The 27,662-nt window shown below is 37.0% G+C and overlaps 2 protein-coding genes across 3 annotated transcripts; one reads left to right on the forward strand and one right to left on the reverse strand.

Moving 5' to 3' along the window:
• Window positions 1–27,510, reverse strand: LOC138316289 (uncharacterized). 2 transcript variants are annotated; one of them, XM_069257920.1, is made up of 6 exons: window positions 27,414–27,510; window positions 25,308–25,491; window positions 14,655–14,826; window positions 4,296–4,419; window positions 3,900–4,028; window positions 1–3,039 (listed from the first exon to the last, which is right to left on the reverse strand). In XM_069257920.1, the coding sequence occupies exons 1-6, from the start codon at window positions 27,419–27,421 to the stop codon at window positions 2,649–2,651; spliced, it is 1,008 nt and encodes a 335-aa protein (XP_069114021.1). In that variant the 5' UTR covers window positions 27,422–27,510; the 3' UTR covers window positions 1–2,648. The 2 variants fall into 2 exon arrangements, with proteins under 2 accessions (XP_069114021.1, XP_069114022.1); XM_069257921.1 differs by lacking the exon at window positions 27,414–27,510 and adding an exon at window positions 26,983–27,140.
• Window positions 414–2,454, forward strand: LOC138316801 (clumping factor A-like). The gene is made up of 3 exons (XM_069258457.1): window positions 414–431; window positions 1,450–1,596; window positions 1,813–2,454. The coding sequence occupies exons 1-3, from the start codon at window positions 414–416 to the stop codon at window positions 2,452–2,454; spliced, it is 807 nt and encodes a 268-aa protein (XP_069114558.1).
• Window positions 27,511–27,662: the final 152 nt, after the last annotated feature.

The following is a 27,662-nucleotide window of genomic DNA, read 5'->3' on the forward strand; positions in this document are numbered from 1 at the left end:
GTTTGTTAAAGAATAGTTTATTAAATAACAATGAATGTATATCATAAATTACATTTCACTGACAATTCCTGTCTACCAGGCATCTCAGTATATACAATGTATAATAAGTAATATATTACACTTTATCCTGTAGTTAATCATTTATCTAAATTAAAATTATCTAAATTCTATTCAAAATTTGTTTAAAACCTGTATCCTGACTTTACGGTTTGCTAACCTGTATCCTGACTTTATGGTTTGCTAACCTGTATCCTGACTTTTTAGTTTGCTAACCTGTATCATAACTTTATGGTTTGCTAATCTGTACCCTGACTTTATGGTTTGCTAACCTGTATCCTCTCTTTATGGTTTGCTAACATGTATCCTGACTTTGTGGTTTGCTAACCTGTATCCTCTCTTTATGGTTTGCTAACATGTATCCTGACTTTATGGTTTGCTAACCTGTATCCTGACTTTATGGTTTGCTAACCTGTATCCTGACTTTATGGTTTGCTAACCTGTATCCTGACTTTACGGTTTGCTAACCTGTATCCAGACTTTACGGTTTGCTAACCTGTATCCAGACTTTATGGTTTGCTAACCTGTATCATAACTTTATGGTTTGCTAACCTGTATCCTGATTTTATGGTTTGCTAACCTGTATCCTGACTTTACGGTTTGCTAACCTGTATCCTGACTTTATGGTTTGTTAACCTGTATCCTGACTTTACAGTTTGCTAACCTATATCATAACTTTATGGTTTGCTTACCTGTATCCTGGCTTTATGGTTTGCTAACCTGTATCCTGACTTTATGGTTTGCAAACCTGTGTCCTGACTTTATGATTTGCTAACCTGTATCCTGACTTTATGGTTTGCTAACCTGTACCCTGACTTTATGGTTTGCTAACCTGTGTCCTGACTTTATGGTTTGCTAACCTGTGTCCTGACTTTATGGTTTGCTAACCTGTATCCTGGCTTTATGGTTTGCTAACCTGTATCCTCTCTTTATGGTTTGCTAACCTGTATCCTTACTTTACGGTTTGCTAACCTGTATCGTGACTTTATGGTTTGCTAACCTGTATCATAACTTTATGGTTTGCTAACCTGTATCATAACTTTATGGTTTGCTAACCTGTATCCTGACTTTATGGTTTGCTAACCTGTATCCTCTCTTTATGGTTTGCTAATTTGTATCCTGACTTTATGGTTTGCTAACCTGTATCCTGATTTTATGGTTTGCTAACCTGTATCCTGACTTTATGGTTTGCTAACCTGTATCCTGACTTTACAGTTTGTTATCCTGTATCCTGACGTAATGGTTTGCTAACTTGTATCCTGAATTGATGGTTTGCTAACCTGTGTCCTGACTTTATGGTTTGCTAACCTGTATCCTTTCTTTATGGTTTGCTAACCCGTATCCTCTCTTTATGGTTTCATAACCTGTTTCCTGACAACGAAATCAGTACAGATAGTTACCTCAGTACCGGACCTCAGTACAGACAGTGACCTCAGTACAGACAGTGACCTCAGTACAGATAGTGACCTCAGTACAGATAGTGACCTCAGTACTGGCAGTGACCTCAGTACCGATAGTGACCTCAGTACAGTGACCTCAGTAGAGATAGTTACCTCAGTACAGTGACCTCTGTAGAGATAGTGGATAGTGACCTCAGTACAGACAGTGACCTCAGTACAGTGACCTCAGTAGAGATAGTGACCTCAGTACAGACAGTGACCTCAATACAGATAGTGACCTCAGTACAGACAGTGGCCTCAGTACAGATAGTGACCTCAGTACAGACAGTGACCTCAGTACAGATAGTGACATCAGTACAGTGACCTCAGTACTGGCAGTGACTTCAGTACAGACAGTGACCTCAGTACAGACAGTGACCTCAGTACAGATAGTGACCTCAGTACAGATAGTGACCTCAGTACAGATAGTGACCTGAGTACAGATACTGACCTCAGTACAGACAGTGACCTCAGTACAGATAGTGACCTCAGTACAGATAGTGACCTCAGTACAGTGACCTCGGTACAGATAGTGACCTCAGTACAGAAAGTGACCTCAGTAGAGATAGTGACCTCAGTAGACAGTGACCTCAGTACAGACAGTGACCTCAGTACAGATAGTAACCTCAGTACAGATAGTGACCTCAGTACAGACAGTGACCTCAGTACAGATAGTAACCTCAGTACAGATAGTGACCTCAGTACAGATAGTAACCTCAGTATACAGATAGTGACCTCAGTACAGACAGTGACCACAGTACAGATAGTGATCTCAGTACAGACAGTGACCTCAGTACAGATAGTGACCTCAGTACAGACAGTGACCTCAGTACAGATAGTGACCTCAGTACAGACAGTGACCTCAGAACAGACAGTGACCTCAGTACAGACAGTGACCTCAGTACAGACAGTGACCTCAGTACAGACAGTGACCTCAGTACAGATAGTGACAAGCTAGGTCTCATACACTAGTCACCTGTACAAAATACCACATTGGAGAAGTCAGTGGGTACCAGGTAGATTACATGTTTGTGCTGTACTTTTTCTGTGATGTTATAACAGGTTTTGATGGGTAACTAGTAATCCACTTACAGATAAAAGCCCTTAGTATGTGTTATAAAATTTTGTCATTAGATGGATATAACTGTTTTATCATTTCTTTATTTTGGCCGTTTTCTCAGGTGGAGGTCTGTATCTCTGTCCGAGTTTGACTTCCTCCCCAAAGTAATGGTCACATAGTAACACTGGACAGTCTGTGAATTCCACTTTATAATCGTAATACAGCGTAGTCTCCTCCGGTTCATTCAGCGAGGCCCCCTCATATCCCAGCTCCTTGAGGGTCATATCCGGGGGCAGCATGGCCTCCCGATTACGAGATTTATCACTGAACAAGGACAGTTTTGTGGACTGGATGCCAGTCAGCTCTGCTATCAGTTGTAACAGACCACATACAGGTATGTGAGTGTGGACTAGTTCCTCCAAATGCCACGGATGGTCAGCGTTAGCGTGAAACGTCACAAACACCAATTCTAGTAACAGGTACCTGTGTAACAAAACAACAAACGTCACAAACACCAATTCTAGTAACAGGTACCTGTGTAACAAAACAACGCTAGAATCTCACTTTTGTATACCATATGTCCATTTAGCTGTACATGAAATAGAAATGAAAAAAGCAAAAACGCTGACCCCTGTCATCTATTGAGCAGGTGAAGGTCTCCTGAAACATTCTCCTCAAGTTGGAAAGGGTATAGATCTAGACTTGTAGATTTCTTTGAAGATTTAACATATGTTTATGCAGTTAATAAGGAGTCAGATAAAGCCTTTCTCTCTAAAAGATATATAGTTCTTTCATATGTACATATGTAGGATAGAACTATTCCACCCGAGGGTACAGAATTTTGGGTCAGAACCGAGGCTTGCCGAGGTTTCTGACCCAAAATTCTGTACCCGAGGGTGGAATAGTTCTATCCTACATAATTTACATATGAAAGAGTTATTTTCTCACATTGCTTGTCGAATTACTTGCACGAAAGGTGAGGCAGCCATTTTGTAATAAAATCTTAACTTCTTAAATAATCGATCGATTTTAAAAATAACAACGCCATTCGAAAGAGCTTATCAAAGTTTGGTTTATATTGAAAATATAAACAAGAAATCTTAGGTAAAACGGTTTGAAATGCAAATTAAACAAATGAAATGGTAAATAAATCCGACAAATCAATCAAAATAGAAGAAAAATGACGTCAACTTTGGCTGACATGACGTCATCTCATTGTTATTTCAATTGTGACGTCACAGCTATGTAAGATAGATTTATCTTACATAGCTGTCTTTCATGGGACAACTCTATCTTACATGGCTAGCTATGTGAAAGATATATAGTTCTCATTATTTACTTACCTGGGATTTTTTATCATGCTTGGTCCATTGATCCCCATCTTACACTTTTTACAGTGCTCCATATTTTGGTCTGTTTTGATGAGAATATTTTCTGCCTCTTCTGCCTCTTTGTCCATCTCCTCCAATTCTCTGTTAAACATTAATGTAACAATTCTAGTAATAGCTATCATGTTTAGGACACTGAAAATTTAATTTAGATTGTTTCATCACACAGAAATATCATACTTATATGAAGACAGAAAAAGGCCAATATATTTGATTGTTGTTACTTACAATACTACATTTTTGAATTTAAAAAATATATTATTTTAGTTTTTGTTATTTAAATGCATCTTTTGTTTTACTTACCAGACAACTTAATCTGGGGTATGAAATATTTCTTGTGTTTCTACTTACCTGACATACTGAAGGCCTTTAGGAATATCATAATAGTCAATGTCACCACTGTTCTCTCGATCCATCAACTTGGCCAATAAATGTAGTTCTGTCCTGTTACAGATCACGCCCAGATCAAACATTCCTGTCAACAAATCACACAATAATGTCTGTCTCAAAATAAGATTTTATAAAATGGTATAATATTTATATGTACGGCTAGTTTCTGTTTACTTCTCATTGATTACTTACTTATACACACAATAACTGGATATAGAACAAATTATTTGTGAACTGAAACAAGAGTCGATGTTATATGTAGTAGTTATACACACAATAACTGGATATAGAACAAATTATTTGTGAACTGAAACAAGAGGGAATGTTATATATACTCAGTCAACAATCCACCCTCACAGTCAATAGTCCATCCAATAAGTTAACAGTCCACCCCATCAGTTAATAGTCCATCTTTTCAGTCAATATTCCACCCTATCACTTAATAGTCCACCCCATCAAATAATAGTCCATCCTCTCAGACAAAAGTCCATCCTCTCAGTCAATAACCTATCCCATCAGTTAATAGTCCACCCTCTCAGTCAATAGTCCATCCCATCAGTTAATAGTCCACCCTCTCAGTCAATAGTCCATCCCATCAGTTAATAGTTCACCCTTTCAGTCAATAGTCCACCCCATCAATTAATAGTCTATCCTCTCAGTTAATAGTCCACCCTATAAGTCAATAGTCCATCCCATAAGGTAATAGTCCTCCCCATCAGTAAATAGTCCTCCCCATCAGTTAAAAGTCCACCCTCTCAGTCAATAGTCCACCCTATAAGTCAATAGTCCATCCCATCAGTTAATAGTCCACCCTATAAGTCAATAGTCCATCCCATAAGTTAATAGTCCATCCCATAAGTTAATAGTCCATCCCATAAGTTAATAGTCCATCCTATAAGTCAATAGTCCATCCCATAAGTTAATAGTCCATCCCATCAGTTAATAGTCCACCCTATAAGTCAATAGTCCATCCCATAAGTTAATAGTCCACCCTTTCAATCAATAGTCTATCCCATAAGTTAATAGTCAATCCCATCAGTCAATAGTCCATCCTATAAGTCAATAGTCCATCCCATAAGTTAATAGTCCATCCCATCAGTTAATAGTCCACCCTATAAGTCAATAGTCCATCCCATAAGTTAATAGTCCATCCCATAAGTTAATAGTCCATCCCATCAGTTAATAGTCCACCCTATAAGTCAATAGTCCATCCCATAAGTTAATAGTCCACCCTTTCAATCAATAGTCTATCCCATAAGTTAATAGTCAATCCCATCAGTTAATAGTCCATCCTATAAGTCAATAGTCCATCCCATAAGTTAATAGTCCATCCCATCAGTTAATAGTTCACCCTATAAGTCAATAGTCCATCCAATAAGTTAATAGTCCATCCCATAAGTTAATAGTCCACCCCATCAGTCAATAGTCCACCCTCTCTGTCAATAGTCTATCCCATCAGTTAATAGTCTACCCCATCAGTCAATAGTCCACCCTATAAGTCAATAGTCCATCCCATAAGTTAATAGTCCATCCCATCAGTTAATAGTCCACCCTATAAGTCAATAGTCCATCCCATAAGTTAATAGTCCATCCCATAAGTTAATAGTCCATCCCATAAGTTAATAGTCCACCCCATCAGTCAATAGTCCACCCTATTAGTCAATAGTCCATCACATAAGTTAATAGTCCATCCCATCAGTTAATAGTCCACCCTCTCTGTCAATAGTCAATGGTCCACTTATGTTTCTTATATATATTAAAGTGAACAGTCGGGCAAGGATGGCTAAAGTCGGTAAAAATGGTGTGAATGTATCCAGTATAAATTCTTATAAAATAGAAAAATAAAATCTCTCGCCAAAATCTGCGTACGAAGAAATTAATTTAAAGTATAGGAATCCTAAAACGTCCTCCCGGCTTACTATGTCCGTGGTTACATTTACACGCAGCCTCGCTTTCAATGCTTTCAACTTTCCTCTACTTTAATGGTCAGAACTGGGAAATGTAAGCAGAACTTGGCCGTCGTATTAATATGTGAGAACTTTTGGAAGGCCAATGAACGCATTTAGACTGGTTTTCGTTTCCCAACTATTCACTTTAATGATTTACCAATGTATGTAAAACAAAGTAATGTTGATATGTATGCTGATGATACGACTATACACACAAAAGGCAGTACATTTCCTGAAATTGAGCAAAGCCTTCATGAAGATATTAAAAACATTTTAGATGGTGCCAATTTAATAATATGAACATAAAGAAGTAGATATGATAGGACCAGTATTTGGCCTTAATTTTTCAGGCCGAAAAATATTAACTCTGATCCACATCAATTTCACATCAATAAATACTCTCATACTTGCCATTCATCAAAACATAACTTTTTATAACCATGTACACGATGTGCTCCACCTATGACGTCATCAAATTGATGATTTTCCTCTTCTCGCCAAATTTTGCTAGAAATTCATCATCTTTAGGTTAGAAAAGGCTTGAAATGGATTTGGCCGCCACCTTGGAGCAACTTTATATTTTGCATGGATATGCGTAAATACACGATACACAACGTGTGAAAATCTCTTTCTGCTCCACGAAGGCGGCCACATTCATTTTTAGAGAAAACCACTCAAAAAGTATGATTTTTCAAGGATTTTTGTGAAAAATGGTGGGAAACTGCATGTTGATGACGTCATAGTGAACATAATTGGCACATGCAGGATATTTTTGGGATGTTATGTGTTAGCAAATGTATTCAACTGTTATATGGCAAAATATGTTGTTTTTTACTGGAGAATTAATTTTGGGGCCATATTCGAGTCTTAACGTACCTTCTCCTTTACAAAAAACAAATAGTATGCTTATTGGGAGTAAGAGGAAAATAGCAGGAATGGATATCCATCTAGCAGTAAATGATACACATATCAATCATTCAAATTGTCAGAAAGTCTTAGGTATTTACATAGATAAATTTTTAAACTGGTCAGAACAAGTAAAAAAGGTAACATCTAAGCTCTCAATAGCAATTGCTTTAAAAGCTATCTACCAAGAGAAGCTAGGAAAATTTATTACAATTCCTACATTTTACCAATTTTAGATTATGCCGCTATAGTCTGGGGTAATGGTTTGATAAAACAACAAATAAATCATATTACAAAACTACAAAAGAAAGCTCTTAGAATAATGCTAGATAAACCAATACTATCTAACAGTTCATCCCTTTTTAAAAAAGCTAAAGTACTCCCTTTTGAACTCAGAATAAAATACTGTAATTTTGGTTTATAAAGCACTATAATAAAATGTCTTTTCTTTTAAAATGGTTGGAAGGCTTAATGTTGCTTGTGATGTTCATGTCGATGTAGTTGAATGATGATGGAGGCGTTGACTTTCAGTTGCATAGTTTTTATTTGGTTCCATATATATACTTAGTACAGTGGATAAAGGACCATATAGTCCTATACATCCTGACGGGAATTACAATCATAACTTCTCCGTCTACTAAAATACATGTACAAAATTATTTCCATGCTTCCTAGTGTTGGTATCTTCATAGGTGTCCTGGTGTGAAGTGTGCCATGTCTGTAGTGTATGTTGTGTCCGGAGTGTCTATGGAGTGTAGAGTGTCTGTCGAGTGTCGAGTGTAGAGTGTGGAGTGTCTGTGGAGTGTCTGTGGAGTGTGTTTAAAGAATATCTCGAGTCTCATATATATTCTATACCAGGAAGCAGGAATGGTGTAAAGGTCACGATTTCCTAAAATTATGTCAGGCAATGATTGAAAAACAACTTCCTAGTTATGAACTGACTTCCTATATGGACTAGATGATGTTCCTGAATCAACTGCCTGAAGACATATTCACATTGGTCAATTATAATATCAATTTATATATATTATACATAGCTTACTTTAACTTAAATCTTTAAATTAATTTCCATATCAATGCATCGTTATACTACAGTACTGCATGATATGACACCGGATTATATATGTACTTTAATTGAAACTTGTCAAAATTCTTGCTTTTACAAACTCAGATCAGCTACAGAAAATAAACTCCTTTTACCAAAGTTACAATCAGAGACAATGAGAAAGTTATTCAGCTACTCTGGAGTTGTATCTTGGAATAATCTTCCATTTGATAAACCAGAATCCACATCCCTTGTAACTTTTAAGCAAAAGTCAAGAAATTATTTACTATCAAACTTGATAATCTAAATGCATTATTAACTTACATTGTGCTTAATATATGTTACCTATATCAAAACAGTTCCTATCATTTGGTTTAAGGGTTGTACTATACAGTATATATGAAACAGTAATATATGTGTTTCATTTCACTTGTGTTTTTCCATTGTATTGTATATAGATTGTTATCATATGCATGTGATGTATATTCTGATGATTTATGTCAATTTTGTTTGTGTTGATATAATGAGGGCCATATGGAAGATTATGGCTACATGCTAAATATGCCCCCCCCCCCCTCAATAAATAAAGTATCATCATTATTATTATTACAAGCTAACCGATACTTACATTATATATATCATTGGCTTCTTAGGTAAAATATGTGTTTTCGTTTAAATATCACATACAGTGTATATAACAATAATGACAATCAAAAAGCTAACCTATTTTTATAACATATATGTATAATTCATTTTTCACAAAAAATAATACGGGCAGCCTCTTGAAACGTCATGATATACACGTGCATATAAAAAGGTCTCCAATACTTTTAATGACATACGTATCGAATTACTAGTAAACGTTTCTGTCATAATTTGCGTGCCCCTGTGGTTTGGCTGAGGTGACCAAAATTGCATTTTACGTTCTCGGAATAGCAGTTGAGACTGCTTTACACATGTTCATAAAAATTTAACTGTCGAAAACAGATATATCTAGATTTAATATCCCATGACAAGTTACATAATATAAGACCACGATCGAGAGCATCGTGGGTAGGGATAGGCCAAGGACGTCTCCTTGCAGACGGTGTATGGGATTTGCAAATGATTTAGTCTAGATGAAATAAATAATTATTCTAATTGCTGGTTTATGTAAATAATGAATGTTCTTGCAATATTTTCAACGTTGGACATTTTTGTTTTGCTATAATTAATAGCGATACTGCTATCGTTTGTGCGATGAGATGAGTTAAGGAGGTTTTGCCGAGTCATCTCGGTTTTCCCTGTGGACACCAAAATAAAACTTGTATTGTAAGATATTGACCGTGTATTCTGTTTATCCTGCAACTTTTTCATTATACATACAGATGATGGCATTCAAAACGAAAGCAAATTGTCTGTTATTTACATGATTTCGCTCAAAGCGAAACGCTTCTTTGATGATCAAGAAAAGATGCATTCACTAAACTAAATGAGTGTGTACTCCTTTTTACTACCGTGGGAAATATGTAAGCGACGTCATTCCGGTGATTGTGACGTCACTGTTTGGCGGGACTGACTGCCGTTTCATTCACTCTTACTAAAAGTGACGTCACTGGAATGTTCGGGATCAAATCATCAAATTTAGAAATTGAATCAAACGAAAGAAATTAAACATTTATTTACTGACATCGTAATATTTTCCTATTGCAACCATTACAAGACATTCTTATTATCCGGTATCGAGTTCTGTCCCCGACCTAATGTCGATATTAGAGCTGAAAATGCATTGTTTCTTGATATTGTTCCGCTTCTATTGTTGACTTTAAATTCGTAAAATGAACTTAACCCGCGAAGGGCGTCAGAACGCTTGTTTTCAACGGGAATAAACACCGTAGTGATAAAGACCTTCCAAGTAAGGCAAAAGTGAATATTTGCATCAGGGAAATAGGGACAAGAAAAGTAGATTTTCTCCAAAAGTAAGTAAGTTACACTACATTAATTTTGCTGGAACACTTAAAAAATCGTTCTGATTTCAGAACAATTGGAATTATGAAGATACCTCTTACAGTATTTTTATTATTATTATTATATATAATGTAAGTTAACAAGCTAACCGATACTTACATAATATATAATTCATTTTTCGCAATTTTCAGTCATGTGGACATGATGTACATAGCAATTATTTTACATGATGAATAATTTGCGTGCCCCTTTGCTTGGGCTGAGGTGACCAATATTACATTTCACAGTCCCGGAATAGCAGTTGAGATGGGTTGTTTTTATCTTGTACACACGTTCCTTCCACATATTCATAATTCTAAATATAACTGTCGAAGACAGATATATCTGGATCAAATAATCGATGAAAAGTTACAGAATACATATGTATGAGACCACGATCGAGTGCATTGTGTGTAGCGATAGGCCTGGGACGTCTCCTTGCAGACGGTATATGGAGTTTTCAAATTATCATTTGCCTAGATGAAATAAATGATTTGTTTTAATGTCCAGGAGACAGGAGTCATCTCGTCTTTCCGTGTCAACACCAAAAAAAACTAATAGGCCAATTCAAGGATACGTCCTTGGCCTAGCTACTGTAAGATACTGACCGTGTATATATCCTATGTAAATCCTCAGATATATAATTATTTATTTTGTAGTAATAGAGCTACATGTACATGTAGCCCTTGCCAGATATTGTGAATAGTTTGAATGATATATTAAAAAAAAAAAAAAAAAAAAAATGGCCGCCGGTGGTGAGAATTGAAAGATCAGAAGATCTGCACGTTAACACTAAGCCAGATTTCTGCTTTTTTATATACAGTGTTATGAAGCAGATAACATTGTTATTTTTTTGATGATGTATGATTTAGTATTTCCAAATAAGAAAAATAAAAATTTGTAAATGTAATGTCCCATGTCAAAGTGGAAGGCAGTTCTTTAGCAGTTTTTAAGCCTTCACAGTTTACTGAATAAGCAGTTCTTTTAGCAGTTATTTAGCCTTCATAATGCAACTGGCTTGGACTGTTAACCCTTAGCAATCCATTGGAAAAATTAGCAGTCCCTTAACCTTCACAGTCCACTAGCAGTCGGTTAGCAGTTCCTTAGCAGTTTTTAGGCAGTTATTAGGCAGTTTTTAGGCAGTCCGTTTTAAAATGAACTGCCTAAAATGTCCATATATGGCGCATGCGACTGCTTACTTTAGGCAGTTCTTAGGCAGTCTATTTCAAAATGAACTGCCTAAAATGTCCAAATATGGCGCAAGCGACTGCTTAATGTACGAATCAAAACTGCCTAATATCTATAAATAGCTCACAAAACTGCTAAAAACAATCCAAATATGGAGCATGCGACTGCTTATATTTATGAATCACAATTGCTTAATACTTATAAATATAAGTTCAAGAAACTGTTAACACATTTCCAATTATATGGGAAAAAAATGAAAATACTATAATGTGGAAAATATACATAGACAAGTTATATATAATTACACTAACTCTAAGATAAAGTTTGCAGTTTTTAAAAAATAACTTGCCTTGCATTATATGCATGCATTTACCGGTATTCATTTTTCAGAAATTTATAGAAAATAAAAGATTGAATAATATAAACCAATCCAAGATATATACACATAAATCATAATGTTTATTTTGTGTCATACAAATTGTTTTAAAAAGAAAATGCATCATCTATATTATACTGGGGGTGTATAAGAGTAAAATGGAAAATGAATTTGAATTTTATCAATAAAAAAAAAATAGAAATAGTTAACTTCTAAGTTTCCAAATTTAAATGCATGGATCCCATGCAGCTATATATATATATATATGCACATAGATTGCAAGCTCATGCATCTTACCTTGTACATTGGGGGTATATACAGCAAAATTATAGGGTTATAATCCAGTACAACACCAGAATGCATACATCCAAAACTGAACATTTTACCATTTCTATTCCTGGCTATACACAATTCCCTTTATACTTACACTTATAACTATGTAAAACTGCATGTTGAAAACTACACCTCACTTATTTAGATGTCCAAAATATTCACCAAATGGTCCAAATTATGTAGAAGATAATTTGTGCACATGCTTCCTCACACCAAACTGTTCAAACTGACCGCTGGAATTTGGAGGGAGACTATACAGGTTCAAAGGTCACCACATGTGTACACACAGCAACACTACATGTGGGATCATGATCTCTGTGTATAATGACCCATGGCTGTAGCTGCCTCCCCAGGGTGTTAGAGATAAGGGACTGCATATGCATCTATGTTTATATGTACAAAATAGTATTATTGGCACATATTTATCAATATGAGAAATTATAATAGGACTTTGATATTTTATGAATACATGTATAGAATAATTATGTTGATCAAACTGACCTTTATTTAGTTTTGAATTCCATTTAAATGGTTTATGGTGTGTAAAATTTAAAAAAAAGTTTTGAAGTAGGAATTAATCACACATTTAAAATTTACAATTTAATGATGTATCTTAATTCATGTTCCTTTGCATTTAATAATAAGTTGCAAGACAACTTCACTATATAAGTTTTATTTTGCCATGCAATTTCTTGCCTTTGTCCATTTGGTATGTGAACTGCTCTGTTAGACTGCTAAGGTCTATAAGCAGTCAATGACAAGCAGTTTCAGTCTATGATAAGCAGTCACTGACTGCTTACAAATATAGTTAGCAGTTCAACAAGCAGTTTTAAATCTTGTATGGTGAAATATTAGCAGTTTTCAGTGACTGCTTAAAACTGGACTGCTGAGAACTGCCTAATAACTGCCTAAAAATTGTGGGACTGCTACAAAACTGCCTAATAACTGCTTATATTAGCAGTTCAGTTTGACATGGGGTGCATGTAGCTGTTGTTTCAGCATGATGAAAAGTGAAAAAATGATAATAACACATTGATCACAAATCAAAGTTTTTTGTTGTTCTTTAATATAACTGGTATACGATAATCTTTGTTTGTTATTTTATTGATTTTTTTTCTGAAATGCTCGAACGTCGGTGAAGACAACCCCTGAGAGGAATGAGTTAGATTTCGCCGAGACGAAGCACTGTGAGGCTCGTGTTACGTTGATACTGAGAAAATGACAGTTTATATTTTATACCATACAATATCAAAGTTATATGCAATGAGACATTGTATCATGCAATCTTTTTTATATTATGTCTTTCTACTGCGTATGCATCGTAAAATTCTACTAAGTTACATGAAAATACAATGCACAGTCGATGTCGGGAACAGATCCGATTTGATGCATTCAACTCAAATATAAAAAAATGAATGCTATTGCCGAAATTTTTTGGACTAAAGATAGTCTTAAGTCTTCAAAGATCGCTTCTTTTTTTAATGAACAAGAAAAAAAAAACACGAAAAAATCACGATAGTTGCTCGCAACCCAGTGGTACCACGGTTTCATCGGTTTTCGACGGCGAAAGACCAAAATAGATTTTTTACACACAATGTCGAACATATTCAATTCAAATCATTAATTATATGTTTCAGAAGCATGTTAATGATGTTTTTGTGCAATATTTCATGAATTTCATCTACTAAACGAAGCACTGTATCCACAAACGCTGCAAGATTTACATTGTAGCCTACATACATGTAGGCCTACTGTTTCTTTTTCTTTTTGTCAAAGTGACGTTTAAATAATGAAATGTTTCACGACAAAGTAACACCATTATTTTAAACTATGTTAAGCTGTATATGAGTGCAAATTGCCACCATAATACCACAAATAAATGCTGATTCAATCCTTCAAAACATCAGCTTGCAAGGTCCAATCACCCGGGCTCATAGAGGACAAAAAAGTGACGTCATTGGAATGTTCGGGATCAAATCATCAAATTTAGAAATGGTGATCAGAATAAAGAAATTAATCATTTATTTACTCATATTGCAATATTTTTATATCGCAACTGTTACAGGAAATTCTTATTACCTGGTATCGAGTTCTATGCCTGGTTAATCTCGATATTAGTGCTGAAAATATCTGGTTTATTGATATTGTTCCGCTACTTTTGTTGAGTTTGATTACGCAAATTCGAAGGGCGTAAGAACGCTTGTTTTCAACCGGAATCAACACCATAGTGATAAAGACCTTCCAAGGAAATTTTTGCATCGGGGGAACAGGGACATAAAAAGTTGTTTTTCTCAAAAAGTAAGAAAAATAAAATACATGAATTTTGTTGGAACACTAAAAAAATAATTCTGATTTCGGAACAGTTGGAATTATGAAGATACCTCTAACAGTATTTTTATTATTATTAGTATATATTATGTAAGTAATAAGTAATTTTAGTCCATCCCATCAGTAAATAGTCCACCCCATCATGGTTGTATGGTTATTCATTAACAAGTAATTTTATTATTGGAAGGGAGTTAACTCTTATTCCTCACCTGACTTGAAATCGTCATAGTTGATATATCCTTCATCCTCCTGATCACATTTCTTAAAGAGTTCAACAGCTAACTGGGAATTAGCCGCTAACCAACGATCCATGCGATTTACAAATGGGATAAAGAACATTTTGTTTGCCTTTAGTTTATCAGCAGCCTTTTCCAGCTTTTCCTGAATAATAAATGGAATTTTGTCAGGTTTGTCTTACTGTAAATGATTGTTATTCACTCTTGTTCTGCAAAAATCATTTTCCTAGGACTATCAATATATTGACATCTTTAAGTATTCAATCAAAAACAATTAAAAGTTGATCATTCAGATACCTGATGAAACCTTCTATCAAGGTAAATATTTTTGTTTATTCTGTTATTTATATAAAATATGTCGCATCCATTTTATGAATAGCTTATTATAGTGCTATTTAGACAAAGGTCACAAATCAACATCATATTCTGATAGCCCACGCTACAAAACAAATGGTCATTGAATAGCTATATAAGCATAGTTTTAAAACAAAGTTAGGAACTCAATGGTCAGACAGTACTCGTATCACCATATAAGTAAAACTGTCACATTGTAAGGTCAATAAACTCTTACCAAAGCTTTGTCTGCAGTATGACGCCACAGTGATGTCAATAAACCCTTACCAAAGCTTTGACTGCAATGTGACGCCACTGTGATGTCATTGTGATGTCACTGTGATGTAAATACACCCTTACCAAAGCTTTGTCTGCAGTGTGATGTCACTGTGGTGTTAATACCCTTACCAAAGCTTTGCCTGCAGTGTGATGTCACTGTGCTGTAAAAAAAAAACTTACCAAAATTTTGTCTGCAGTGTGATGTCACTGTGATGTCACTGTGATGTCATTGTGATGTCACTCTGATGTCACTCTGATGTCACTCTGATGTCACTCTGATGTGATTGTGATTTCACTGTGATGTCGCTCTGATGTCACTGTGATGTCACTGTGATATCACTCTGATGTCATTGTGATGTAAATAAACCCTTATCAAAGCTTTGCCTGCAGTGTGATGTCACTGTGATATCACTCTGATGTCATTGTGATTTCAATGTTTTATAAATAAACCCTTACCAAAACTATGTCTGCAATGATGACACTCTGATGTCATTGTGATGTAAATAAACCCTTACCAAAGCTTTGCCTGCAGTGTGATGTCACTGTGATGTCACTCTGATGTCATTGTGATGTCACTGTTTTATAAAAAAAAAACCTTACCAAAACTATGTCTGCAATGATGTCACTCTGATGTCATTGTGATGTCACTGGGATGTAAATAAACCCTTACCAAAGCTTTGCCTGCAGTGTGATGTCACTGTGATGTCACTGTGATGTAAATAAACCCTTACCAAAGCTTTGTCTGCAGTGTGATGTCACTGTGATGTCATTGTGATGTCACTGGGATGTAAATAAACCCTTACCAAAGCTTTGTCTGCAGTGTGATGTCACTGTGATGTCATTGTGATGTCAATAAAGCTTTGTCTGCAGTGTGATGTCAATAAACCCTTACCAAAGCTTTGTCTGCAGTGTGACGCAATAGTGATGTCAATAAACCCTTACCAAAGCTTTGTCTGCAGTGTGATGTCACTCTGATGTCATTGTGATGTCACTGTGATGTAAATAAACCCTTACCAAAACTTTATCTGCAGTGTGACGCACTGTGATGTAAATAAACCCTTACCAAAGCTTTGTCTGCAGTGTGATGTCACTGTGATGTCATTGTGATGTCACTTTGATGTAAATAAACCCTTACCAAAGCTTTGTCTGCAGTGTGATGTCACTGTGATGTCAATAAACCCTTACCAAAGCTTTGTCTGCAGTGTGATGTCACTGTGATGTAAATAAACCCTTACCAAAGCTTTGTCTGCAGTGTGATGTCACTGTGATGTCAATAAACCCTTACCAAAGCTTTGTCTGCAGTGTGATGTCACTGTGATGTAAATAAACCCTTACCAAAGCTTTGTCTGCAGTGTGATGTCACTGTGATGTCAATAAACCCTTACCAAAGCTTTACCAAAGCTTTGTCTGCAGTGTGATGTCAGTGTGATGTCACTGTGATGTAAATAAACCCTTACCAAAGCTTTGTCTGCAGTGTGATGTCACTGTGATGTCAATAAACCCTTACCAAAGCTTTGTCTGCAGTGTGATGTCACTGTGATGTAAATAAACCCTTACCAAAGCTTTGTCTGCAGTGTGATGTCACTGTGATGTCACTGTGGTGTAAATAAACCCTTACCAAAGCTTTGTCTGCAGTGTGATGTCACTGTGATGTCACTGTGATGTAAATAAACCCTTACCAAAGCTTTGTCTGCAGTGTGATGTCACTGGGATGTGATGTAAATAAACCCTTACCAAAGCTTTGTCTGCAGTGTGATGTCACTGTGATGTAAATAAACCCTTACCAAAGCTTTGTCTGCAGTGTGATGTCACTGTGATGTCATTGTGATTTCACTTTGATGTAAATAAACCCTTACCAAAGCTTTGTCTGCAGTGTGATGTCACTGATGATGTAAATAAACCCTTACCAAAGCTTTGTCTGCAGTGTGATGTCACTGTGATGTCACTGTGATGTAAATAAACCCTTACCAAAGCTTTGTCTGCAGTGTGATGTCACTGTGATGTAAATAAACCCTTACCAAAGCTTTGTCTGCAGTGTGATGTCACTGTGATGTAAATAAACCCTTACCAAAGCTTTGTCTGCAGTGTGATGTCACTGTGATGTAAATAAACCCTTACCAAAGCTTTGTCTGCAGTGTGATGTCACTGTGATGTCACTGTGATGTAAATAAACCCTTACCAAAGCTTTGTCTGCAGTGTGATGTCACTGTGATGTCACTGTGATGTAAATAAACCCTTACCAAAGCTTTGTCTGCAGTGTGATGTCACTGTGATGTAAATAAACCCTTACCAAAGCTTTGTCTGCAGTGTGATGTCACTGTGATGTAAATAAACCCTTACCAAAGCTTTGTCTGCAGTGTGATGTCACTGTGATGTAAATAAACCCTTACCAAAGCTTTGTCTGCAGTGTGATGTCACTGTGATGTCACTGTGATGTCACTTTGATGTAAATAAACCCTTACCAAAGCTTCTTTGTCTGCAGTGTGATGTCACTGTGATGTCACTGTGATGTAAATAAACCCTTACCAAAGCTTTGCCTGCAGTGTGATGTCACTGTGATGTAAATAAACCCTTACCAAAGCTTTGTCTGCAGTGTGATGTCACTGTGATGTAAATAAACCCTTACCAAAGCTTTGTCTGCAGTGTGATGTCACTGTGATGTCACTGTGATGTCACTGTGATGTAAATAAACCCTTACCAAAGCTTTGCCTGCAGTGTGATGTCACTGTGATGTAAATAAACCCTTACCAAAGCTTTGTCTGCAGTGTGATGTCACTGTGATGTCACTGTGATGTAAATAAACCCTTACCAAAGTTTTGTCTGCAGTGTGATGTCACTGTGCATGTAAATAAACCCTTACCAAAGCTTTGCCTGCAGTGTGATGTCACTGTGATGTCATTGTGATGTCACTTTGATGTAAATAAACCCTTACCAAAGCTTTGTCTGCAGTGTGATGTCACTGTGATGTAAATAAACCCTTACCAAAGCTTTGTCTGCAGTGTGATGTCATTGTGATTTCACTTTGATGTAAATAAACCCTTACCAAAGCTTTGTCTGCAGTGTGATGTCACTGTGATGTAAATAAACCCTTACCAAAGCTTTGTCTGCAGTGTGATGTCACTGTGATGTCATTGTGATTTCACTTTGATGTAAATAAACCCTTACCAAAGCTTTGTCTGCAGTGTGATGTCACTGTGATGTCACTGTGATGTAAATAAACCCTTACCAAAGCTTTGTTTGCAGTGTGATGTCACTGGGTCATTGTGATGTCACTGTGATGTCAATAAACCCTTACCAAAGCTTTGTCTGCAGTGTGATGTCACTGTGATGTATGTCAATAAACCCTTACCAAAGCTTTGTCTGCAGTGTGATGTCACTGTGATGTCACTGTGATGTAAATAAACCCTTACCAAAGCTTTGTCTGCAGTGTGATGTCACTGTGATGTCACTGTGATGTAAATAAACCCTTACCAAAGCTTTGTCTGCAGTGTGATGTCACTGTGATGTCATTGTGATGTCACTTTGATGTAAATAAACCCTTACCAAAGCTTTGTCTGCAGTGTGATGTCACTTGGATGTAAATAAACCCTTACCAAAGCTTTGCCTGCAGTGTGATGTCACTGTGATGTAAATAAACCCTTACCAAAGCTTTGTCTGCAGTGTGATGTCACTGATGATGTCACTTGATGTAAATAAACCCTTACCAAAGCTTTGTCTGCAGTGTGATGTCACTGTGATGTGTAAATAAACCCTTACCAAAGCTTTGTCTGCAGTGTGATGTCACTGTGATGTCATTGTGATATCACTTTGATGTAAATAAACCCTTACCAAAGCTTTGTCTGCAGTGTGATGTCACTGGGATGTAAATAAACCCTTACCAAAGCTTTGTCTGCAGTGTGATGTCACTGTGGTGTAAATAAACCCTTACCAAAGCTTTGTCTGCAGTGTGATGTCACTGTGATGTCATTGTGATTTCACTGTGATGTAAATAAACCCTTACCAAAGCTTTGTCTGCAGTGTGATGTCACTGTGATGTCACTGTGTCATGTAAATAAACCCTTACCAAAGCTTTGTCTGCAGTGTGATGTCACTGTGATGTAAATAAACCCTTACCAAAGCTTTGTCTGCAGTGTGATGTCACTGTGATGTAAATAAACCCTTACCAAAGCTTTGTCTGCAGTGTGATGTCACTGTGATGTAAATAAACCCTTACCAAAGCTTTGTCTGCAGTGTGATGTCACTGTGATGTCACTGTGATGTAAATAAACCCTTACCAAAGCTTTGTCTGCAGTGTGATGTCACTGTGATGTAAATAAACCCTTACCAAAGCTTTGTCTGCAGTGTGATGTCACTGTGATGTAAATAAACCCTTACCAAAGCTTTGTCTGCAGTGTGATGTCACTGTGATGTAAATAAACCCTTACCAAAGCTTTGCCTGCAGTGTGATGTCACTGTGATGTAACTGGGATGTAAATAAACCCTTACCAAAGCTTTGTCTGCAGTGTGATGTCACTGTGATGTAAATAAACCCTTACCAAAGCTTTGTCTGCAGTGTGATGTCACTGTGATGTCATTGTGATTTCACTTTGATGTAAATAAACCCTTACCAAAGCTTTGTCTGCAGTGTGATGTCACTGTGATGTAAATAAACCCTTACCAAAGCTTTGTCTGCAGTGTGATGTCACTGTGATGTGCAGTGTGATGTCACTGTGATGTCACTGTGGTGTAAATAAACCCTTACCAAAGCTTTGTCTGCAGTGTGATGTCACTGTGATGTCACTGTGATGTAAATAAACCCTTACCAAAGCTTTGCCTGCAGTGTGATGTCACTGTGATGTCACTGTGATGTCACTGGGATGTAAATAAACCCTTACCAAAGCTTTGTCTGCAGTGTGATGTCACTGTGGTGTAAATAAACCCTTACCAAAGCTTTGTCTGCAGTGTGATGTCACTGTGATGTAAATAAACCCTTACCAAAGCTTTGTCTGCAGTGTGATGTCACTGGGATGTCACCGTGATTTCACTTTGATGTAAATAAACCCTTACCAAAGCTTTGTCTGCAGTGTGATGTCACTGTGATGTCATTGTGATGTCACTTTGATGTAAATAAACCCTTACCAAAGCTTTGTCTGCAGTGTGATGTCACTGTGATGTAAATAAACCCTTACCAAAGCTTTGTCTGCAGGTGTGTGATTCACTGTGATTCACTGTGGTGTAAATAAACCCTTACCAAAGCTTTGTCTGCAGTGTGATGTCACTGTGATGTAAATAAACCCTTACCAAAGCTTTGTCTGCAGTGTGATGTCACTGTGATGTCACTTGTAAATAAACCCTTACCAAAGCTTTGTCTGCAGTGTGATGTCACTGTGGTGTAAATAAACCCTTACCAAAGCTTTGTCTGCAGTGTGATGTCACTGTGATGTAAATAAACCCTTACCAAAGCTTTGTCTGCAGTGTGATGTCACTGTGATGTCACTGTGATGTCACTGTGATGTAAATAAACCCTTACCAAAGCTTTGTCTGCAGTGTGATGTCACTGTGATGTAAATAAACCCTTACCAAAGCTTTGTCTGCAGTGTGATGTCACTGTGATGTCACTGTGATGTCACTGTGATGTAAATAAACCCTTACCAAAGCTTTGTCTGCAGTGTGATGTCACTGTGATGTAAATAAACCCTTACCAAAGCTTTGTCTGCAGTGTGATGTCACTGTGATGTCACTGTGATGTAAATAAACCCTTACCAAAGCTTTGTCTGCAGTGTGATGTCACTGTGATGTCACTGTGATGTCACTTTGATGTAAATAAACCCTTACCAAAGCTTTGTCTGCAGTGTGATGTCACTGTGATGTCATGTGAAATAAACCCTTACCAAAGCTTTGTCTGCAGTGTGATGTCACTGTGATGTAAATAAACCCTTACCAAAGCTTTGTCTGCAGTGTGATGTCACTGTGATGTAAATAAACCCTTACCAAAGCTTTGTCTGCAGTGTGATGTCACTGTGATGTAAATAAACCCTTACCAAAGCTTTGTCTGCAGTGTGATGTCACTGTGATGTCATTGTGATTTCACTTTGATGTAAATAAACCCTTACCAAAGCTTTGCCTGCAGTGTGACTGTGATGTCACTGTGATGTCAAATATCACCCTGTAACCAAACCCTTACCAAAGCTTTGTCTGCAGTGTGATGTCACTGTGATGTAAATAAACCCTTACCAAAGCTTTGTCTGCAGTGTGATGTCACTGTGATGTCATTGTGATGTCACTTTGATGTAAATAAACCCTTACCAAAGCTTTGTCTGCAGTGTGATGTCACTGTGATGTAAATAAACCCTTACCAAAGCTTTGTCTGCAGTGTGATGTCACTGTGATGTAAATAAACCCTTACCAAAGCTTTGTCTGCAGTGTGATGTCACTGTGATGTCATTGTGATGTCACTTTGATGTAAATAAACCCTTACCAAAGCTTTGTCTGCAGTGTGATGTCACTGTGATGTAAATAAACCCTTACCAAAGCTTTGTCTGCAGTGTGATGTCACTGTGATGTAAATAAACCCTTACCAAAGCTTTGTCTGCAGTGTGATGTCACTTGTGTAATAAACCCTTACCAAAGCTTCTGCAGTGTGATGTGTAAATAAACCCTTACCAAAGCTTTGTCTGCAGTGTGATGTCACTGTGATCATTGTGTCACTGTGGTGTAAATAAACCCTTACCAAAGCTTTGTCTGCAGTGTGATGTCACTGTGATGTAAATAAACCCTTACCAAAGCTTTGTCTGCAGTGTGATGTCACTGTGTGTCACTGTGTCACTTGTGTAAATAAACCCTTACCAAAGCTTTGTCTGCAGTGTGATGTCAGTGTGATGTCACTGTGATGTAAATAAACCCTTACCAAAGCTTTGTCTGCAGTGTGTGTGATGTCACTGTGATGTAAATAAACCCTTACCAAAGCTTTGCCTGCAGTGTGATGTCATTGTGATGTCACTGTGATGTAAATAAACCCTTACCAAAGCTTTGTCTGCAGTGTGATGTCACTGTGATGTAAATAAACCCTTACCAAAGCTTTGCCTGCAGTGTGATGTCACTGTGATGTCACTGTGATGTCACTGTGATGTAAATAAACCCTTACCAAAGCTTTGTCTGCAGTGTGATGTCACTGTGATGTAAATAAACCCTTACCAAAGCTTTGTCTGCAGTGTGATGTCACTGTGATGTAAATAAACCCTTACCAAAGCTTTGTCTGCAGTGTGATGTCACTGGGATGTAAATAAACCCTTACCAAAGCTTTGCCTGCAGTGTGATGTCACTGTGATGTAACTGGGATGTAAATAAACCCTTACCAAAGCTTTGTCTGCAGTGTGATGTCACTTGGATGTCATTGTGATGTCACTTTGATGTAAATAAACCCTTACCAAAGCTTTGTCTGCAGTGTGATGTCACTGTGATGTAAATAAACCCTTACCAAAGCTTTGTCTGCAGTGTGATGTCACTGTGATGTCACTGTGATGTAAATAAACCCTTACCAAAGCTTTGTCTGCAGTGTGATGTCACTGTGGTGTAAATAAACCCTTACCAAAGCTTTGTCTGCAGTGTGATGTCACTGTGATGTCACTGTGATGTAAATAAACCCTTACCAAAGCTTTGTCTGCAGTGTGATGTCACTGTGATGTAAATAAACCCTTACCAAAGCTTTGTCTGCAGTGTGATGTCACTGTGATGTAAATAAACCCTTACCAAAGCTTTGTCTGCAGTGTGATGTCACTGTGATGTCATTGTGATTTCACTTTGATGTAAATAAACCCTTACCAAAGCTTTGTCTGCAGTGTGATGTCACTGTGATGTAAATAAACCCTTACCAAAGCTTTGTCTGCAGTGTGATGTCACTGTGATGTCATTGTGATTTCACTTTGATGTAAATAAACCCTTACCAAAGCTTTGTCTGCAGTGTGATGTCACTGTGATGTCACTGTGGTGTAAATAAACCCTTACCAAAGCTTTGTTTGCAGTGTGATGTCACTGTGATGTAAATAAACCCTTACCAAAGCTTTGTCTGCAGTGTGATGTCACTGTGATGTCACTGTGGTGTAAATAAACCCTTACCAAAGCTTTGTCTGCAGTGTGATGTCACTGTGATGTCACTGTGATGTAAATAAACCCTTACCAAAGCTTTGTCTGCAGTGTGATGTCACTGTGATGTAAATAAACCCTTACCAAAGCTTTGTCTGCAGTGTGATGTCACTGTGATGTAAATAAACCCTTACCAAAGCTTTGCCTGCAGTGTGATGTCACCGGAATGTGATATGTAAATAAACCCTTACCAAAGCTTTGTCTGCAGTGTGATGTCACTGTGATGTAAATAAACCCTTACCAAAGCTTTGCCTGCAGTGTGATGTCACTGTGATGTACTGGAGTAAATAAACCCTTACCAAAGCTTTGTCTGCAGTGTGATGTCATGTCACTGTGATGTAAATAAACCCTTACCAAAGCTTTGTCTGCAGTGTGATGTCACTGTGATGACTGTGATGTAAATAAACCCTTACCAAAGCTTTGTCTGCAGTGTGATGTCACTGTGATGTAAATAAACCCTTACCAAAGCTTTGTCTGCAGTGTGATGTCACTGTGATGTAAATAAACCCTTACCAAAGCTTTGTCTGCAGTGTGATGTCACTGTGATGTAAATAAACCCTTACCAAAGCTTTGTATGCAGTGTGATTTCACTTTGATGTAAATAAACCCTTACCAAAGCTTTGTCTGCAGTGTGATGTCACTGTGATGTAAATAAACCCTTACCAAAGCTTTGTCTGCAGTGTGATGTCACTGTGATTTCACTTTGATGTAAATAAACCCTTACCAAAGCTTTGTCTGCAGTGTGATGTCACTGTGATGTCACTGTGATTTCACTGTGATGTAAATAAACCCTTACCAAAGCTTTGTCTGCAGTGTGATGTCACTGTGATGTCATTGTGAATTCACTGTGATGTAAATAAACCCTTACCAAAGCTTTGTCTGCAGTGTGATGTCACTGTGATGTCATTGTGATGTCACTGTGATGTAAATAAACCCTTACCAAAGCTTTGTCTGCAGTGTGATGTCACTGTGATGTCATTGTGATTTCACTTTGATGTAAATAAACCCTTACCAAAGCTTTGTCTGCAGTGTGATGTCACTGTGATGTAAATAAACCCTTACCAAAGCTTTGTCTGCAGTGTGATGTCACTGTGATGTCACTGTGATTTCACTTTGATGTAAATAAACCCTTACCAAAGCTTTGTCTGCAGTGTGATGTCACTGTGATGTAAATAAACCCTTACCAAAGCTTTGTCTGCAGTGTGATGTCACTGTGATGGATGTAAATAAACCCTTACCAAAGCTTTGTCTGCAGTGTGATGTCACTGTGATGTAAATAAACCCTTACCAAAGCTTTGTCTGCAGTGTGATGTCACTGTGATGTCACTGTGATGTAAATAAACCCTTACCAAAGCTTTGTCTGCAGTGTGATGTCACTGTGATGTAAATAAACCCTTACCAAAGCTTTGTCTGCAGTGTGATGTCACTGTGATGTCACTGTGGTGTAAATAAACCCTTACCAAAGCTTTGTCTGCAGTGTGATGTCACTGTGATGTCACTGTGATGTAAATAAACCCTTACCAAAGCTTTGTCTGCAGTGTGATGTCACTGTGATGTCACTGTGATGTAAATAAACCCTTACCAAAGCTTTGTCTGCAGTGTGATGTCACTGTGATGTAAATAAACCCTTACCAAAGCTTTGTCTGCAGTGTGATGTCACTGTGATGTCACTTTGATGTAAATAAACCCTTACCAAAGCTTTGTCTGCAGTGTGATGTCACTGTGATGTAAATAAACCCTTACCAAAGCTTTGTCTGCAGTGTGATGTCACTGTGATGTAAATAAACCCTTACCAAAGCTTTGTCTGCAGTGTGATGTCACTGTGATGTAAATAAACCCTTACCAAAGCTTTGTCTGCAGTGTGATGTCACTGTGATGTAAATAAACCCTTACCAAAGCTTTGTCTGCAGTAGAAACCTTCTTCTTCCTCAGTCCCTTTTTCTTCTTTTTTCCTCCTTTACCGTCAGCTGCGCTGCCTGGTTTTAGTTTCCCATCAGCATCAGTGATATCCATCATGGTGCCAGCGTCAGCTTCCAACCCTTCCACTTTATCCGAGTCATGTTTTCCTGATGAACTCCTTATAAAAGAGATTTTGGTTCTATATACTACCATATTTTTATACATTTCTGTACATGAACTAGAAGTTACATGTACATATAAACAGGTCATGCTTTTTATCATAATAAATACACTGTCAGGTTTAAAGCACATGTACATGCTGTAGTAGACAGTAATCCAAAGATTCAACCTCTTTAAAAAAATCTGATTTAATTAATGTACTCAGGGCCAATCAATTGGCCCATAATAGAAAAGCAGATTCAACATCAGAAATCTTCAGATTTTGTAAGACAGATGCTATACATATTTTTACACTTGTAGATCTAGCCCTATTTTCAAAGTCATATATAAGCACATATATATGTTCAAAGTTTGTATATTAATTTTGCTAATTCAGTTGTTTTTAAATAAAGAGCACACGTTTAGATAATGATATTCAAATTAAACATAAAAGTTTAGCCAAAAAACAATTGAAAAATCCCCACAAATATTTACTGTAGAGGGGTGGATAATCCCCCTGATATCGGAAGGTCTAAAACGATACGATACACTAAAACAATACACCATATGTATTGACGATACAATGGACCTCCTTTTCAAATTCAGTTGACCATTGTGTTTTGAATATTGTGATATGTACGATAAAAGACAATTTTGATAAAATTTCTATAACCTGGAAAAAATCTACCAAACATTTGATTCGGTTTATCATACGTGTTCTTAATTTCTGTCAATTTGTATTCTTAGTTATGAAAAGGCATTTCTAATCCATCTAGGTGACACAGATGCCTTAATTAAACACTTCCTTTTGATTGAAATGCTCTTACTTGAATGATGCTTTAGAGCAAATTTTGTTTTGGAATTTCCTATTTCTATAACGAAAACAGCAGGTTGAGTAATGTTAAAACGATACAGCGATGTTGTGTATCGATATTTGACACGCTGCTGAAAACCGATATCTATCGGTCAATATATTGATCCAGCCCTACTAGGCTACTACTGTACATGTACCATAAAAATGCTGTACTAGATATTCTGTACACATGTATACATGCATACAATACAGGCTTACATATATATATTATGTAGCCTACAAGTACATTCATTGTACATTATCCCGAGATACTCTGGTCCTGACACCAGACTTAGACATTATGACAGATAAATGCCTAGTTTAGGTGTATGCGTGAAAAAATGGATTCCTATCATACGGGTAGAAAAATTATTCATTTGTTGAAAAGACCAAGGTAACTTTAATTAAGTGACGCTTCTCGGCAGTAATATTTTGTAATTCTATAAGTAGTCTGAATCGGAGATAATATGAATCGATACCAAACGGTTTCGGCTAATTCCAGATTTTCAAGTACAAGTGCACTCTGGCCTTAAACCTGACATCTATCTGTCATAGTGTCTAACCTAGTTGTAGGGGAATATACTACATCTCTCTTCTTCCTATCATACAAGGGATTGGGTGCAGTTCACTTCATTAATCAAAACTATTCAATCTTACTTTCCTTTCTTCTTCCCTGACTTCTTCCCCTTTTTAGGCATTTTGAAGAGGAGACAGCACCGATAAATCGACAATCATTAACACTTAAATGCTCGAGTCGAACAGTCATCAACACTTTGCCGCCATATTGTTTACGTAGTAGCTAAGGTTAATACTGGGAGAGACTAATGTCGGGATCCGACACAACTTCGACAGGACGGGTGATGTCCGTAATGTAATGTGTATTTGGAAGACACAGATTAATATTATACAACAGTTCATACGATGTTTAGCAATCAAATAGGTTAAAATGTCTGTATGAAGCTCTTATAAATATAAATGTAGATACACTATGAAGATAATATAATTATATATATATATTTATACCGTTCTTAGATAGGCCCAGCTCACACTGTTCAATCCGGTTTAAAATGATATAATTGAAAACAAACCTTTCCATATCTATCGTTTGGATATTTCCCAGTCCTATTCTTCTGATGTAGTATTGTGTAACTGTGACGTCATAATATAATAGTTCTACTGACGTCATGCTGTGTATGTGATAAATGGCTATTTGTCCTTCTCTTCTTCTTATAGTCATATTTAATTTCGTCAATTTTAACGATTATGTCATAGCATTCTGTAGGAGATCAAGGGTACGAAACGCGTTAATATTTTTTCTCACATTAATATTGCTCCTA

This window comes from Argopecten irradians, chromosome 2 (genome assembly GCF_041381155.1).
Source record: "Argopecten irradians isolate NY chromosome 2, Ai_NY, whole genome shotgun sequence".
In the NCBI taxonomy this organism is placed as follows: domain Eukaryota; kingdom Metazoa; phylum Mollusca; class Bivalvia; order Pectinida; family Pectinidae; genus Argopecten; species Argopecten irradians.

Bases quoted from the DNA above. Each gene is read 5' to 3' on its own strand.
- LOC138316801 (XM_069258457.1), top strand. The intron at 1,597-1,812 runs GTAGAGATAGTT...TAGTGACATCAG, and splicing joins ACCTCAGTACAGTGACCTCA to TACAGTGACCTCAGTACTGG.
- LOC138316289 (XM_069257921.1), bottom strand. From the start codon at position 27,023: ATGCCTAAAAAGGGGAAGAAGTCAGGGAAGAAGAAAGGAAA. The intron at 4,029-4,295 runs GTAAGTAGAAAC...AATGTTTAACAG, and splicing joins AAAGGCCTTCAGTATGTCAG to AGAATTGGAGGAGATGGACA. The intron at 3,040-3,899 runs GTAAGTAAATAA...TTTGTTACACAG, and splicing joins AGCATGATAAAAAATCCCAG to GTACCTGTTACTAGAATTGG.